The 18,688-nt window shown below is 40.9% G+C and overlaps 1 protein-coding gene across 3 annotated transcripts in view; it reads left to right on the top strand.

Annotated features, from left to right (window-relative positions):
- Positions 1-18,688, top strand: part of ADAMTS18 (ADAM metallopeptidase with thrombospondin type 1 motif 18) — a 97,522-nt gene that overhangs the window by 22,476 nt on the left and 56,358 nt on the right. For all 3 annotated transcript variants that reach the window (XM_081871913.1, XM_081871912.1, XM_081871911.1), the window contains exon 4: positions 13,378-13,654. In XM_081871913.1, coding sequence (XP_081728039.1) covers positions 13,378-13,654 — 277 coding nt within the window. The remainder of the gene's footprint in view (positions 1-13,377; positions 13,655-18,688) is intronic.

Below are 18,688 nucleotides of genomic sequence, written 5' to 3'. Positions count from 1 at the left end.
TTTTTATTAGTGAAAAATGCATGCAAAAATATGTTTAGAGGAACTGAATTAAAGACTGGAATAAATAGAAACAAAACAAAATTGACAGATTTCAGATCACAATTTCAGATCAGCCTTCAGCAGGTGTCCAATTTGGTTCAGGTGGAAAACTGAATTGCTTTTTTTGCTAAAACATATCTATCTCTCCCTGAAGCTTCTTTTAGACAATAAATGCATCTGTTCAAAATATTTCACTTGCCCCTCTACAAGGTCTGTTCCACAGAAGGATGTGGTATCTGATGTTTTACCATATTTGGTGTGTTGGGTCTGTGGACTTTTATGCAAGAGATTTGAGTGGATTGAGGTGGTGGTGATTCCCATTCAGTACTTAAGGTGTCTAGTCAGGATGAGGCCTAGGGCCAAACGTCACTCTCTAGACCTTCAGAACTATCCACAGACTCGAAGAAAATGTGTGTGCAATGGTGGGGATGGCTGGCGCAGCTGCGTTTGAGCAGCAAGCCACGCCCCTGCCGAGCTTCCCTATTGGGTGCCCAACTGGTGAGGGGCGTGGCGCCAGCCCTGGAGTTGAAGCAGGGGGCAGAGCGCCCCCTGCATGACGCGGGAATCGTCTCCCGCTCACAACCCCTTCCCTTCCTGGGAGGAGGAAAGGCTTTCTCAGTGCATTGCAGTGAAATAAATGTGGGACTTGGACTGAAGAAGGTTCCCTATTTCCTATGCTTAGTGGTTCAGCTTTAGGCTCAGTTGGCATGTGAGCAAATGGAGACAAGATAGTGGATGAATGGAGAATGATTGTGGCAGATCATTTTGATAGATTTCTTTTGTGAGCTGTTAATCAGGATATTTCAACACTAGAAGTGGGGCAGGAAGTTCCATGGAGGGGGAGAAGATCTCACAGGAACCGGAGGTACATTCATTTCAGCAGCAGAGATTAAGTACTAGCCATGGGATATGTGGCGAGGCAAGAACATCATGAGAACATCTGGCTAGCACTATTTTAATGCTCAATGTCTTTTGTGTTTTAATTTGCACATATTTGTGAAAGCATGCAAAATGAATTATATTCCAATAAATCACTGCAAAAATGTGTCTATAAGGCAAAATTGCATACAAAAATGTTTATATTAAGAGAAATTCACACTAAATTGTTGATGAATTTTAATGAGGACTTTTTTTTTAATGCAAACTGATGTGGAAGTGTGGACAACTGAAGAGTAAAAAAAAAAAAGAGAATGTGAAAGAAATTGAAATTGCCACATTCTCCCACCCCTAGCTGATACTGACCAGTTTGAGCCCAATTTCTCCCCACCTGGTTTCACTTAAGATTAAAGTTTTAGAGAGTGACTTTCTGGTATTTGAACTAAACCTTACATTTATTTTGCAGAAAATAAATGATTTGTTGCTTTTTTATCATCATTCTCTACAGGGATGCATTTGTTTCTGTTCTCTTTATGACAACTCTTTCTGTATCACTCACCTATATTTTCAACATTTCATCATTGGTTCTTGTTGGTGCATGAGAAACAGTTCAAACATATGAGAAATACTGCACTGTCTTCCTTTCACAACAAAACAAGTGAAGCATTAGGGAATTCAGAGCATAATCCCATGGCTTCCTGTTTGCTTTGCAATGCATTTTGGAACTGTCATTACTAATAAAATATCTAGATTTTTATCCTGTGCTCACAGCAGCCTTGCTTAAACAGTTCCCCTTGACATAATTGTCAAACCTATCTTAGGCCTATTTCTCACTGCAGACCAGAACTGTTTGGAAATGTTATTTTAAAAGGGTAACATATACTTTTGATTTAAAATGTAATAGAGCAGGGGTGAGGAATATGTGCCCCACCAGATATTACTGGTCTAGGAACATAGGAAGCTGCCTTATAATTAGTCAGACCATTGGTCCTTCTAGCTCAATATTGTTTATGCTGACTGGCAGTGGTTTTCCAGAGCTTCACACTGCTCTATCACTGCGCCACAGCCCTTCCCAATACAGCTTCCATCATCCCTGACCCTTGGCCATGCTGGTTGGCATTGATGGGATTTCAACACCATCTGGAAGGCAGCCTATCTTTCTATGAAGGACAATGGAAAAGGGACAAAGGGGGATATTTAAGGGTGGTTTTAATCATTTTTGTAGCATTTACATAATGCTCTAGAGGCAGGGAAGCTGTGAACTCTAGATGTTGCTAAAATGCAGCTACCATTGCATTGAACCATTGACCATGCTGGCTTGGGCTGTTGGGCTACAGTTCCCCACCCCAAAGTATGCAAAGTGTATGTGTAGCTGGCAAGCAAAGTCCTGCTTGCTACTTTCCTTGGAGTGTCCCTAACCCCAGCTTTAAAACTGGGGTTAAAGCTGATGCACATTGCAAAGAGGTGGGTCTGGGAATAGGGCAGTTTATATCTCTGCTCTCCCTTGCTACAGGCAGGCTTGCACACTTTGAAGGTACATGCAAATAAAAATCCATCTGGCATCCATTAGAGTGTGGTTTTGCACTGCATTTAACAAGGCATATCTTATGGCTTGTAGTCAGCAAATGCGGATTTAGGATGGAGTTTGGATACAAGGAATTACAAAAAAGGAAGCAATGATTGCCAAAGATGCTTCCACCACCTTCACAGTCGTGAGCAGGAAGTGCTTTGCATATGTTGAATTGCCCTGCCTGGTGATGGCTTTGTGCTTGTGGTAAACATTTCTGCATCCTCCCATGGCACCCCAAAAATTGCTTGAAAGTTGAGTGACTAATGGAAATACTTTGAGATATGGAACAAATTGCTGCAGTTCACGAAGAGAGACTGATGAGAATCGAGTGTTTTTTCCTTGACGAATGGAAGCTCTCATACCTGATGAGGCCTGTACTTTCCTACATGCAGATTTAATTCGAAGCCTTACCTCATTCCTGGCCACTGACTTTGCCTTGAGTCTTCATTGGTCCCACATGAGCAGCATGAACAAGCACACTAGACAGGAAGTACAAATGTTTCCCCACAGGTCATAGCATTGGCTAAAGAGAGTACACTTCCCAGAAGACCCTGTAGTGTGATGCACAACAGGGTTTGGGAACCTGAAGCCCTCCAGATGTTTTTGGATGACAACTCTCATCACTCCACCCAACATTACCAATGCTCAGGGATGATGGGAGCTGGAGTCCAGTAACATCTGTAGGGTACCTGTTTCCAGATCTATATGGTGTATGATGAAGGCAAATGAAAGATAGGGGAGCCCCTATGGTGTACAGAAGTCACACTATTTATTGAGCCCAATGAGTTTCAAATAAACCTTACTGGGGACACTGGGAAAATAAAGCAACACTATTCCCTGTGTGTCCCTCGGCAATGCATACAGGAAATTAGTCTTGCTATGTTTCCCAGGGCCTCTAATGATGATTACTCAAAATGATTTTGTTTGAATAAACAGTGTGTTTTTCCACAAACTGTCTACACAACAGAATACTACAGAACAGTATACAGCATACTATGGTGAGGCAGGAGATATGAAACTATCATAAGCAGGTCCCGTTTCAACAATTACTCCCTGCTTCATAAACCATGGTTTATGGTTAAACCATATTTCATGAACTGAGGATCAGGGCTGAGTGCTCCTACCTCATTCATCCCCTCATTCTAGAGGCAATCCTCGTTTTGTGCAGGGGGTGCATTCTAGACCCCATTTTTGGCGGGACCCATATAAAGCATCCTGCCCTTTCCTTGACCTAAAGAAAGCCCAAGCTCTCAACAAAATAAGTCAACTAACCAAAAAACAATTTTGCAGAGAGAATACCAGCAAGGGTTTAGGAGTATCTGCATGAGATTTCTCAAATAACTGAAAAATTAAATTACTGCTCTTCTGTGTAACTTGTCACTAAGAACAGTTTGTATATCTGAGGGCAAGAAAGTGGCCAATATAACACCAGATTTAGGAAAGGGATGCTGGACATTTCAGGCCAGTTAGCTCAACATCTGTCCTCGGAAAGTTTTGTTAAAATAATCAAGCACATCAAAGAACAAACCTTGCTGAAGTAGAGTGAACATGAAGCAGTGATGACTACCTACATGGGTTTCAGACAGGGGACAATTCCAGCACTGCTTGAAGATACCCGGACTGAACTTGAGACCTTCTGCATGTAAAGCAGTTGCTCTATCACTGAGCAATGGCCCTTCTCCAGTAGTGCCAAATTAAGGGTGGTGTGAGCTGTTCCTCCACACAGGACACTGAGCTGAGGGGGTGCAAAATTATGATGATAATAATGCCTATATTAAGCAGGTAACTGGCGTGTGTGTGCACGCCAAATTTTGCCCCCTCTTATGGAGCCAAATGACCAAAGTCTGCCCCTCCCCCAAGCATGATGTTAAGAATAGCCATGTCCTTTTTTGCCTTCACTTTGAATTCTACTCTTTGAATCTGTTGACTGTATGTGTGGGGAAAAAATGTTAAAGATTATGAAAGAAGAAACCACAGGATTACATATAAAGTGTAATTCCATCAGACATTCATTGATGTAGGGAGCAGGGGAATAGGAAGCAAGGCATCACTTTATTTTATATTTCAGCATTTCATTTTACAGAGAAAGCCAAATAATTTAAGTACAGAGGGGAACATTCTAAGATTGAATGTAGAGTATTTTACTTTGTTCTTAAATTCTGTACTTTAAAGTATGGAACAATGCATGATTTCTTAAAAACCCAGCCCAGGAAATGGATTTAAATACTGCATCATTGCTACACAACGTTGGAAACGGATGTTTCGGAGATGTTTTTAAAAGATTCACTCAACTGCCAAAGCACAAAGGCACCATTCAGGGGAACCTCGTCTCTCTCTTTCTCTGTTCATATCTGAATAATTAGAAGGGAGACTAGTTTTCCTACCTTGTTTTTAACCATTGCTGAGCATTCAGAAATAGCGTTCATTCTTGTGGCACTAACTTGAACTGAGCGGTCTTCTAGCCAAAGAACAAAATGGTTGTTTGAAGGTTCAAGATCACTGAAGATCCTTTAATTTGTGGGGGAACTAAAATGCTATGTAGTTTAAGCCAGCTTAACATTTGAAGCTTAAAAATATAGAGTCTTCAAGAAAGCTATGTCATTATGCTGAATGCATCTACACACCCCTTTCATAGCAAAACTGAAGCCAGGCAGCTTGAAAGCATTCATCATTTAAAGTTTGTCAGGATTTTTGTTTTGTTTCTGCTCATCTTTTAGTCTTATTTTTAGCCCAAGTCCACTCCTCATCCTACAACACAAGTTGTTCAACACTTGTTACTTCATCTGACTATCTATCAATCATTTGGATCCTAAATTAACTTAATGGATTTTTACTAGTTCTGTGACTTGTGTAATAAAATGTGTTGTTGTAACCAAAGGAAGTTAATGAAACATTTCCCCTCCTCTCTCCTGAAATGCCCTGAAAAGGCACTCTGGAGAGTATGGAACTCCCCTTGAACAATGTGAAGTGGAGTTCAGGAGGCTGTCAGGGCAGTGGGAATTACAATGTGTATCTGAAGAAGGGTGCATGCACACGAAAGCTTATACCAGAACAAACTTAGTTGGACAATAAGGTGCTACTGGACAATTTTTATTTTTTATTTTTTATTTTAATGAGAATGAGAATCATCATTGGCAAGGTAGAAACCCACTTTGAATTTCTGCTTTGGATCTTGTGGTGCCTCTTCTTGGGCCTCATACTCAAACTGCCATTTCTTTCTCCTTTTTCTAACTTGTTCTATCTTGAAGTTTGATGGTTTTTCTAGCTACTTTGCAGTCTCAGTAGCATCTATCAAAACTTGTTGAAAATCCCATCACACCTGCAGCCCACAAGGTAATTCTTGGTCACTTGCAATTGGTTTGTAGCTGAATTTAAATCAGCTTCCCTATTTTGTAGTAGCTTGCTTGTAAAATTAATTTCAAAAAAGGATGTTGCACCATGTAAAAAGAGATACCACAAATTTGAATTTACAAATTGCATCAGCAAGGGCTTCAGCTTCAATTTGGGAAGTATTTCCAGATAGACTTTTTAGGCATGTGTCATCAAAGATCTCTATTAAAGCATCATATATATATATCAGTGGTTTCAAAGCACCGATCCAACTCTCCATCTTGTTTTGCTCAGTGGGTTAACTGAGTGGGTTAAATCTGATACATGGCTAGTTAGAATTTGCTAATGCCAAGTCGATGCAGAGAAACAATTATAGATCTGTTAAACAAAACTGAAGAAACTGTAAAACAAAACTGCTTCCAGGCAACACTTAGTGGCATTATTGACTACTAAATTTAAAGAGTGTGCATTTCAGGGCAAAAAAAAGAGATGTGTGTTTATGTCCAGGATTCTCTTTTATACTTAATTTTCTTTGCCTTTCATGTTATCATAACCTTGACCACACAGATACTCAATTCATAATCCCATTTGTTCAAGAGTTTCCACCATAAAGGCACTTTAGTGGAACAAATCCCAATAAATGTTCTCAGGTTCAGACATCTCATTATCTGATATTTTGATTACATCAACATAACATTCATTTGCTCAATATGACTAACATCAGTTATGCAGTCCAGAATAATTGAGTAGTATTTGGCTGAGTTTGCATGCGCTAAATTTTTCTGCTTTAGTATCTGCTAGAAGTTGTATAAGGTCACCCTACACCCAGCTGTCATCTGCTTTGCCTTGCCTCGCCTTGCCTCTGCACAGAACATTCTCCTTCCTGTGGTCATGGCTGGCCATTTACTTGCTGCTTTCTTCTTGGCTCTGTCCACACAGCCAACCAGAGAGTGTGATGGATGCTGAAGAGAGAGCCAATAAACAATGTGCAGCAGCAGCAGCAAGGGGTGGGGGGGCACCCAGGGGTGAGCAGTTACCCCTCTGCAGTGGTATGGGTCGTGACATGCATTCAACATCGAATGCTGCAGTGATCAAGTGTTGTCTGTGGAAGTGATACTTTGGCATGTTTGAATGCGCCAAGAGATATAAAATGCTACAGGTGAAACTTCCATATCAGCTCAGATTATGTCAGATGCAATCCTTTTCAACTGCGTCACTTTGCACGTTCAGCTGTGAGTCATCGAGTAATGAGTAATGAAGTGATATCTATATCTATATCAGAGTGTGAACCACTTCTAGCAGATGCATCATTAAAAAGCTTAATGTTTTCTGTCTGGAGGCTGGGCTCAAAACCACGGCCACCACCAGATTTTTATTCTCTCTAACCAGATGCAATGCAAACCACCATGACATAATAGCGATACAGCTATTGTTCAATTACATTTGAAGTTTTCCAGCATAAAATCTAAAAGAAAGAAGAGGGGAAAGGCAAGTTGTACTACGTAAATCAAGGATAGCACAGTGTGATCAGCTGCCAACCTGTTCCCTGCTGTCACCAGCACTGGCACTTCAGCAATAACAATCACACTAGACTGTGATTGTTATGGCTGAACCTATCCTGGCCTTCTGGGTGCACAGATCTCATGGCTCGATAGTATATCACCAATCTATGTTTTTTTGTAGTTGGCATGGGGTAAAGACTAGGTCACATTTTAAAGCTGTTGAAGTGGTGGCCTGCTGTTCTGTGCATACTTCCTAAACTTTTAAAAATTATTTTAAAAATACTGTAAGATACCATGTCACAAAACACACACATACACACATTCTCTCTCTCTCTCTCTCTCTCTCTTTCTGGAAATAAACTTTTCCAGTTTGTTTAAACATTCAGGCATTATGCAGATTTATTTTGATGATTCAGATATAATTTCTACTTACATTTAGTCTCAATTGGGCCTTTTTTTGGTACATCATTGCCATACATAAGAAGATAATGGCTTCTAATGAGAGATTGGAACTTGTGATGTTGCCGAGCCTCACCATTATTACCTGGTTTGTTATATGAATTGGTCCAGCTGTCCAGTGAGCAGATATATTACAACAGAATAGACTGTGTGGTGGAGGCACTTAGCCAACATCCAGGCAAGTAAACTGCTGCTAGTTTTTGAGGAGGAGACAGGCAAGGTGCAGGGAGGGTGGCGCAGTACTGATAGACCAGAAGGAGTGCCAGATTGACTGTACTGGTTTCAAGGGCGCCAACCTAAATAAAATATTGGGTGGGGGCAAGTAAGCCCCACCCCGCATAATCAATCATGTGACGTGGTGCACACACACCATTTGAATGGCAATGCCCATCAACTTTGTGGGGGCCTGACCCCCTCAAATATTTTATGGGGGTACGAAGCGATCTTGGCCCCTCAGAGTTGGCTCCTATGAGTGGTTTGATTGTGCCGCAGTGCCCTCTCCTTCCCCTCCTGGTAAGCAGTAACGACTCATCACACCATTCGCTACTAGTTATGGAATTATGGCAAGATTAATATATTATACTAGAATAAGGGAAGGAAGACAGGGCCAGAACAGATTTATGTATAGACAGAAATACAACACATCTCATTCTAATGGGGAAGACTTTGACCAGAGGATCTGAATACTTGCTCAGTCTGCTGTTGATAACCAAATTTATGGCCCCTGATCTCTGTCCTTAGGGTTCTTTGTCTATAAATGGAGCTTGGACTGGGCAGCCCTACAAACAGAAGAAAGACTTCTGACAGCACTTGAAACAGAGAACTGTCCTCTGCAAAGGGGACACTAACCAAACAATACAAACAATTTGAGTGTTTCACTGTTTTCAGTTAAAGTCATAGGCCTCAGTCACAGCTGATGAAATATTTTAAAATATGGCAATGTGAAAAGATGCAATGAACTTACAAGCCAACTTATGACTTTTTCAAGTCATAAACCTTACCCATTTTCTCCCACAATGTTGTGCAAAGGGAAGCTTACCCCTCACAACTTTGAACTGGACTGTGGGGTTTAATTGGCTTAATCAACTGATTAATCAACTAAAGCTTTGATTAATCAATGGGGAACAAATTTAATCAGGGAGGAATAGTTAAATTGGCAAGGCTCCAATTAGGGATACATTCCTGTTTGTTTGTTTTTTGATGTAGTTTTGGCATGTTACAGTAATAGGATTTTTTTTTTAAAAAAAACAAAATATGAATAACAACATGTAGCTAAAATTGTTCATTAAATTATTCTTAAATTCTTTTCAGTATCTCAAAAAAGCACCCATTTCCAGCCTTCTGTAATATGCAGATTTATAATAAGGGATGGTGATCAATCATCTGAGCATTCTTTAATCAGCGGACAGTCCTAATAAGTTCCTTACACATCATTGGAATTCTCAGCCCACCAATGTGATGTCTGCAATGCAGTGCACATCACAAGCAGGTTCTTGAAAGGGAAACACAGACAATTCAAATCATATGGTTCAAATCATTTATGAAATGAATCCTCTAGGAATAATTTCAGATGTTGGAAACCTTTAGAATAGCAAAATAAAGAACAGATTTACTATGTTTTTCTGTCTCTCTCTCTCTCTGTAAAATCAGTTAGCAGATGCCCTGTTTCTGGTGCAGAATACCAGAAGACTATGAGGTTCCCTTCCCCCCTTTTGCCCAGAACTTCGTATGAATGGTGTCATTTCTTAATAAATGATGACATAAATCTTGAGGATTAAAATATCAGTTCTGTCCCCTGTAGGGATCTGCTTCTCCATGCCCTAGTGTGGCTTGCCAGTTTGAAGATTACCAGCACATTGAGCAAAGCAAGCAAATGAATTAAGCCCTTGCCAAAGATGAACTTCTTTTGTATTTTCATTGACAGCAAAGGTTTTACTCCAAAGAAGATGTTAGATGAGGCTGGGCAGGCTTAGTTAATTTCTTTTGAAAAGAGGAAGGAACAAATAGCTCCTGGTCTCTTTTCTTATTTTCATAGTGTAATAAACTGCAGCCACAGCTGCATGGGGTTTGAGGAGGCCCCTGAGGAAAGTGTCCTCTGCTGGGCCTCCTGCTCTGTCATTGGCTTTTCATAGGGGCTGCTATGACAGTGATCCAGGGAGCATCAAGCAGCCCTTTACATTTACAGGTATGCCCTAGAATGACACAAGGTCAGAAGGCTAGAACTCTCATAATGCTAGAACTCAAGGCCATCCAATAAAGCTGAATGTTGGCAGAATCAGACTGAAAGAAAGTACCCGTACTTCTTTACACAGTACATTCATGAAATGATGAGATTTTCTCCCTGAAGTGGTAGTGATGACCACCACTTTGTATGGCTTTAAAAGGGGATTAGACAAATTCATGTAAGGTAAGAATATCAGTGGCTACTTGCCATGATGGCTATGTTCTGCTTCCACTAAGAGACAAGATAATAATAACTATTATTATTTACACACCTGCCCATCTGGCTGGTTTCCCCAGCCACTCTGGGCAGCTCACAGCATATATCAGAACATACTAAAACATCAAACATTTAAAACTGCCTGATACAGGGCTGCCATCAGATGTCTTCTAAAAGTCAGGTAGTTGTTTGTTTCCTTGGCATCTGAAGGGAGGGGGTTCCACAGGGAGGGCGCCACTACCGAGATGACCCTCTGCCTGGTTCCCTGTAACTTTGCTTCTCGCAGTGAGGGAACCAGCAGAAGACCCTTGGAGAAGGACCTCAGCATCCAGGCTGAACGATGGGGGAGGAGATGCTCCTTCAGGTATACTGGGCCAAGGCCATTTAGGGCTCTAAAGGTCAGATCAGAAATGCACTGGGAGTCAATGAGGATCCTTTAGGACCAGTGTTATATGGTTCCGGAGGCCACTCCCAGGCACCAGTCTAGTTGCCACATTCTGGATTAGTTGTAGTTTCTGGGTAACCTTCAAAGGTAGCCCCACGTAGAGTGCATTGCAGTACTCCAAGCAGGTGATAACCAGAGCATGCACCACTCTGGTGAGACAGTCTGCAGGCAGGTAGGTACTCTGGTACTTCTTGGTGTGCCAGACCAATAAATATATAGAAAAATGGAAAGGGTGGGGGAGGCATCAGCAGTAGAAACTACCGGTATTCGGTCATTGGAGCCCTTGCAGTTGCTCAAGGATACCAGGTGCTGATCGCAGCAATCATATCATGGCTCAGTGAAGTATTTTTTTTTTAAAAAAAAACCTTCTGGGTGACAGTGAAGGTCTATCCAGTCCAGCATCCTGTTTTACACAGTGGTCAGTGGGATACTTTATGGAAACCTGCAGGCCAGCTGTGAAACTGTTGGCCAACTATAAGTGCATGATTTTCATATAAACATATAAAGCTGCCTTCCACCAAGTTTAGATAGCACTGGTTCACCTAGGCCAGTATTTTGTTTTTGTTTTTTAAACTGGCAGCAACTCTCTGGGACTTTAGGCAAGTTAAAACAGCAACAACAAAAACTCCCGCTGCTTCATTTCCTTTAGCTGAAGATGCCTGGGACCATGTTCTTTCTCTCTGATCTGTGGTGCTGTGAATCTTTTCCAAACTAAGAATATGCTCATATTAAAACTTACTCTGCATTCAGTGTGCTCCCACTGCTAGATGTTGAAGCCAAAGTCACACATTAGCCACAATCCATATCAGTCCTGCAGTTTCTTGACAAAGGTTTGATGCACTTTTCCCCCTCAAACCAGTTTCAATCTGATTAGAAATCTGGATGCAGAGTAGGCAGTAGTAGGGACATTTGAGGAAGCCATTGCACATGCAGAGATCATTGTGCACACACAGATCCATGGTAGTGGGGTTGCAGGGGTGGGGAAACCAATAATGTACTGCCCCTTCTCAGATGTGAACACTGTGCAAATGAGGCTTGAAATGCAGATTGGGAATGGGAGATGACCTTGCTGTGTTTTAAGCTGCTAATGTGAAGATATCCTAATTTTCAACTAACAACATGAGATACAATCCGTGTAGTAAGAAGGATAATAACCCAGAGTATCCTGTTTGTGCGGAAACATTTTAGGTCACCTCTAGACTGTCAGTACTTTGTGAAAGGGATTCAAGTGCATACTCGAAATTGAGGTTTATGCAATGAAAGTGGATTAAAGAGCTCAGTCACACCAGTGCAACAAATCCACTTAAAAAACAACAACAAACTGCATTTTTGCAGTTAGGAAAGTCACAGAGTAATACACTGCAAAATGTGGGATGATCACTGATTAGTGGGAAAACTTATAAACACTCCACAAGCAAATTAGAGTGTGTGCTCATTGTTGTATAATCTCCCTGCAAACAAATCAGGACAAATGTGCAATAAAGATCAGACATAGTCTAATCCCCACATCAAGTAAATCAGGAAGAATGCTTAATGAACAGGCCATCTGAAGGAGTTCTTAGGATGTTGTCATATACCCAGTAACCCAGGAGGAATTTAGGGTGGCCACATATGTATAGTAAAAAAAGTGTTACTACGTTACCAAAAAGGTCAAAAGAGGACATGTATCTGCATGCTATTGTATTTCTACCACAGCATTTGACCTCATAGTATTTATTTGTGAAAAAAATCTGTATACTGCTTTTAAATGTAAAATAGTCAGGGCAGCTCACAAGATACCATTAGAATACCATTACAACATGGTACATTGCTTCTGAGTACACAGTCTTTGAGTAACCAAACTTATTTGCACATCTGGTTTTGATGAATCTGTTACACATATACTACAGAAGCTGACAAGTGGTTAACAAGGTTTGCAGTAGCACAGACCTCAATAAAGTCCATGTTGGCCCTTTAAACTAGAGCTGGATATATTAAGAACAATAATAAGGGAATTGGTTGTTCTTTTCCTAATTCGGGGGTGTGTGAAGGAGAGTGCACAACTTTGTGATTCACAAAGCTTTGCCAGCTTTCTGACTTGTGGACAGTTCTGTCAATATTTTAAATACTTTAATACCTAAGAAGTGAGACGTCAATAGGACTAGCAGATATTTACAATGAGATTTGTAAATGTTCACATGCCTAGCTGCCTGCAGTTCCTTAAGAGACATGGCTGAATCTATCAATTTTGGTTTCTCCCAGTTTCTCAAATTTGCAATCTTAAATTTGATCCTCCATATTTCCACATCAGTTCGTGTGTTTTTAATTGTGAAAACAGTAACACTTTCTCCCAAAGAATTCTGTGAGCTGTGGTGTTTAAGGGTGTTGAGGGTTGTTAGGAAACCCACTATTTCCCGCCCAATTCTTAGGGTGGTTTAATAATCAACCCATCATCACAGGGAACTCTGGAAATGGTAGCTCTGGGAGGGGGATACAGATCTTAGCACACTTAACAAACCATGGTTCCCAGAATCCTTTGGGGGGGAAGCCATGATTGTTTAAGGATCTATCATAGTGCTTTCAATGTGAATGTGACCATAGTGTGATCAAATCTCATACAAGGCAACGGAGAAGGTTGGTGACCTACTCTTAAGATTCCTTGTGGCTGCATTTGAGAAACTCTTTGCCTAGTGAACCTAAGTATAACCTTATCTTTTCTTTATATTTATCTCTTTAGTCAGGTTTGATAAGGACACGGGAGAATGACTTCCTTATATCTCCATTACCTCAACACCTAGCACAGGAACACCACTATACGCCACCTGCCGGACACCACCCTCATGTATTGTACAAACGGACCGCTGAAGAGAAGGTGCACAAAGTAGATTCCAATCCCCATCACTTCCCCCCTGGCCATCACAGAAATCACACTGCCCACAAGTCTCACGTCCAAGCTCACGGTTACCACCACGGAAGGTTTCAAAAGCAGCATTTTTGTGGACGTCGCAAGAAATGTATGTAAGGAAACTTTCTATCTCTTTTCTTGACGTAGTAGTTCTTAGATTATTAGGTGTTTGGTTTTTTTGCAGTGGTCTGCAGGCATTGCTTTGGTGATTGCTGCATTTTTTTAAAAAAAATGTCCAAATAAAAGAGAATGAGCAGTGCCTCCCCCAATCTGTACCATACATTTAAAGCCTTATCGTACCATTGTAAACAGTCCCCCCCCCCAAGAATCCTGTGTACTGTAGTCTGAAGTGTGTTAAGGGTGCTGAGTGTTGTTAAGAGACCACCATTTCCCTTTCCAGAACTACGGTTTCTAGAGTTCCTGGGGAAGAGGAATTGATTGTTAAACTGCATGTAGAATTGGAGTGGAATTGTGGCTGGTCTGATGGGGATTACAGTCCAAAACATCTGGAAGGCACCAGGCTGGCAAAGACTGGCCTGCATACATAGCTTCCCAAATCCATAACTCTGGATAAATAGAGGCTCTGGGCATGTTGGCCTTAAGCACCTGGAGTTCAAGGGGCAAGAGGCAACCACAAATTCATTTCTCCTAGATTAATCCATGATTAGGACTGCTTTGGATAGCTTGTTTGCTTGCTTATCCCCATTATGAACACCAAACCTGGATGTATTTGGCAATCTTATTAGGAAAGCAAACCTGAGTTACAATGGGAATTGATTGCTGCAGCTTCGCCTGAGATTCCTTGTTTTTTCTGGATGTTAGTGTTCCCCATTAGAGACCTAGTTATTTATTTGTGTGCTTTTCATTTGCTTCAATTTGAAAGATGACTTTGTTGTAGTTTTTTAAAAGACTGTTTAGTTAAACCCATACTTGTAATAGATCAGCTTTAAAAAATAATAATGGGGAAAAGAAAACTTTAGCACAGTGCAGCATTTACGGCATATGTGTAACATTTGCCCCTTTTAACTTTCTTTAATAATTGCACTCAACATGCAGCTTTTATGGAATCAGCATTAGTCAGCATTCTTTTCAAGCCACTTATCCCAAGATACATAATTACAGAGCAAGGCATGCCAAGTGGATCGTGTTTAGCAAGTCACGCTTTAGTAAAATTCTTCCCCCATTTTTAAATAACCCTTTTCTTCTTAATAGTAACAGCAAAGACAAGACTAATCTCAGGACAAGGTGGCCTGAGAAACTACTGTCTGCATGCACTAAACATATATATTATGTGAAGACCATATAATCTCATATTCCCAGCTAAACAAATGAAGTCATGTGCTTTGTGGCTTGACTTCAAAAGGCAAGGGGATGGAAGTTTACTCACACAACTGATCTTTCCCCATGTTCTTCCTGCTGTTGCTCCCTGAGCACCCCACCCCCCACCCCAAAGCCTCTGTGCAGGATTAGGGGAGGCAGTGGCAGCCTGAGGACCAGGCTATGGAACCCAGGACTGGGGTGCCTAAACAGCAGTGCTGCATCAATATCAGTCCTTTATCTTTCCTATCTTTCTAGATAGTCATGCTTGTTATGTTCATTTTTCAGAGTACTCTGTCTTTGGACCATGTCTTGGACCTCTGCCACTCTCACCACCTAGAAAGAGGAAGGGAACAAATGGATCCATTTTGTTGTTTTTTTTTGGGGGGGGGGTGAGGAGAGAAAAGAGCCCCCATTTGTTCCTTTCCAGTCACTTGGTGAGTGAAGGGGGAAAAAAGGAGACTGAGGTTGGTTATTATGCACAGGCAGGTGCACTGGATTGGTCTGGTGCAGTTGTACTGCACTAACCTCCTCATTGCCTGGCCCCTTTCCCTGCAGTAAACAGTAGTGGCCCACATGCAAGAAAGATAGTGTAATTGCTTCACGCCACCCAGCAACCTGCTTCTGGCTAGAGCCCAGTTCTCAAATAAAGTATGACAAGATGAGGTGGGGGGGGGGAGAGTATGACAAGATAGGGGAGTCATCATTAAATAGCTGCATTTGGAAAGAATTTTGACACAGTTGTGGCTGGTTTCCAAGGGGGAAGCCTATTTATTTGAGGGCCACAGTTGGTAGTGGGTTTCCAAAGGGAAAATTCCGAAGGAGAGTAAGTTTCTTCCTTGAAATATGGCAAGAGTGAGGGACCTCTGGCATGGAGTATTGCTTCTGGATGTGTTGTTCCTAGGTGAAAGGCTGAAGCAGCCTCTCTCTCCCCCCCCCCCCCCCCGTGATTGTCTCTCTCTGTGTTAGCCTGGTTTCCAACTGAAAAGTGACATGACTGATTGGCTGTACTGTTTATTGTGCTTTTCTTTTGTGTTAATATGTTGTTCACTGCACTGGAGGCCTTTGGACCAAAAAGTGGGATATAAATAAACCATAACATACCTTATGGTAGAGCTTTTCTCCCCAATGTGTCCATTTTCTCTATGCAGGTATTTTACATATTTGTGAGCACCGAAACATGTGATTCCTACTTGCAGTTTGAATAGATAAGTATAGTCAAGCAAAAGCTTCATCTGGTAATACTGCTGATCTCTACAGTACCTGATTTGACCAGTCTTGTAACCCACTTCTTTGTCTAGCACAGAATGGGTTGATAATGCTCAAATGGCCCAAACATTCTCTTGCTACAGTTTTTTGCAGTAGAATACCATATGCATGATCAAGTGAATGAAAAGCATATTTTGTAGGGTTGTGCACTGGATTCAGCTGACACAGAATGCCAAAATCAAATTGGGCCATTTTGGGTCGATCTGGGCTTTGGTCAAATTGGATTGATATAACCCTTGATTGCTTCAGGTTGGGTCAGCTCACTTGGAACTATCCAGAGCTGTCAAAAGTTGGGGCTGTCAGGCAAAACAGATGGGAAGAGTAGCTGAAGCCCATTTGTATAAGCTGTATGTACATTACCATAAATTGCTCCTTTGTATCACTGTAGTACATGGAAGTTTCTACTCTAATCAAGACTGGTTCTATTCAGCAAGGCTCTGCGCAGACACAGTAAGAGAGATGGCAAAGAGCTTATAGATACATCAAATTCCAGGGTTTGAAGGAAGCAAAACCAAAGTTCATTAAGGGTGGCCATCTGTCTTAAGGCATGGTCCTAGTGGATTGTCTCAGATGACTCAAACAACAGAGAAACGCTATACAGAAGGGAAATAATAATGTTGTGGAAATAGAAAAAGCAGCTAAATGATGGGATGTCTGGATTTATAAAATAAGGTAGTATGACAGACACATATTTCTTAACTTAGCTGTAACAATAATTATCTAACTATCCCTATAATAAAACAGTGGGCACAGAAATACATTGTCTGGTGAGAGAAGCTATGAAAAGTTTAAGGTGTTGAGTAAAAGGCTTTGGGTTGTATCCAGCTAAATTCTACTCAGACTTGACCCACTGAAATTATGTTCATTAATTTCAATGGGTCAACTTTGAGTTGAACTAACATTGGATACAATTCAATGTTTCCCATGCTGTAGATACAAATCCCATGGTTGGCTCTGAGTCATTTCACAAATTATGCAGAGGCAAGGGAGCTGCAGCCAATCAGGATTCCTAGTAAGTGCATTTGCACAGTAGCTGTCCAAGCAGGCATTCATACTTAACATTTTTAGGTGTGCTGTTAAAATAAATAATGTCTACCAAGGGATAGAGGAGAAATTCATTTCATTTCACATTGAAAGTTGAACCTAATTTGTAGTTTCCAAAATAGTATGTGAACTACATAGCCACTTGTCAAAATTCACACTTCTCCAAATTTTGCAGTACAGTAGGCCAGCCAAGCAGTGTGTACAAAAATGCATATACTAGGGTAAAGTGTGCATAAAATGTCTGTATTAATAACAACAACATGCAAAATGCATAATATGAGGGGAAAGTGTTTTGTAAAAATGTGTATATTAGGGAAAATTGCACACAAGAGTGTTTATATTAGGAGAAATTTGTACTGCAACGCTGACACATTTTCATGAGGATTTTAAAAATAAACAAATAGATCAGAAACAGATGTGAAAATGTGCAGGACTGAATTGAAGATTGGAAAAAAATGAGAAAGTAGGAGAAACTAAAACTGACTGATTCACCCATCCTCAGATGTATCCTTGACATGTCATGAGTAAAGAGACCTAAGTGTAGGCTTCTGCAGCCCTTCAAAATCTCAGGTGCCTAGAAGTGCAAGTACTGTAGGATAAAGACACAGAATCATAGAATCATAAAGTTGGAAGGGATCACAGGGTCATCTAGTCCAACCCCCTGCTATGCAGGAAACTTGAACCCACAACCGTGAGATTAAGAGTCTCATGCTTTACCAGCTAAGCTATCCAGTTCATCCACAAGCACACACAATTCATTATAGAAAGAATGGCTCATTGGTCATCCCACCTTCAACTCTCTTAAAATGCATGGTTTCAACCCTCATTTAGAATCCTTTATTTGATGGAGGGGTTGAAAGTTTGTCTGTTAGGATAAATTAGCATGAACTATACACATCTGTTTTCATTTGGTCCAGAAGGCATCATGCTTATGGTCAACAAGTTTCCTGCAACTTTATTCCAAAGCAGTAACCATAATATTGCTTGCTGTTGCAACAATCCTAGCACAGTTTGCTTTTTGCATGTGCTCTTGGGGCTGCTGCTGCTCTGAAAATTGGTGTCCAATGCAGCCTGGGGTGTGTGGAATCATCAGTGGGCCACACACACAGTATAGCTTTTTGAATTGGTCCCTAGATATACAGGGGAATGTGTGTGCGCGCACACATGCCCCATAGGGAGATAACAAATAATTAGGTAGAAATTAGAAATGTTTCCCATATAAGCATGGGAAACTCATTCTTTTCAAGATAGATTTTTTCCTCTCTGTGACATGTTGTATTAAGTGTCTTTAAAAAGAAAATTAACAAAGACGGACAAATCAGGACTTAATAATGTATTGAAAAGGACTCCCCAGCTAACAACCCATTTTAATCAGCATTTGGCATCTATCACAATATCCTAGATTCATTCAGGGTTCTAGTCCCTCAACACTTTAGGACTGAGCTAAACTGGTCATAAAGAAAGAAAAGTCAGTTCTAAGCAATTTCCAAATCTCTGCTCTGTTTCCTTTTAG

This window comes from Podarcis erhardii (genome assembly GCF_964252035.2).
Source record: "Podarcis erhardii genome assembly, chromosome: 7".
Taxonomy (NCBI): Eukaryota; Metazoa; Chordata; class Lepidosauria; order Squamata; family Lacertidae; genus Podarcis; species Podarcis erhardii.
The sequence above is the reverse complement of the archived record's forward strand: the minus strand, read 5'-3'. Positions and strand labels throughout refer to the sequence as shown.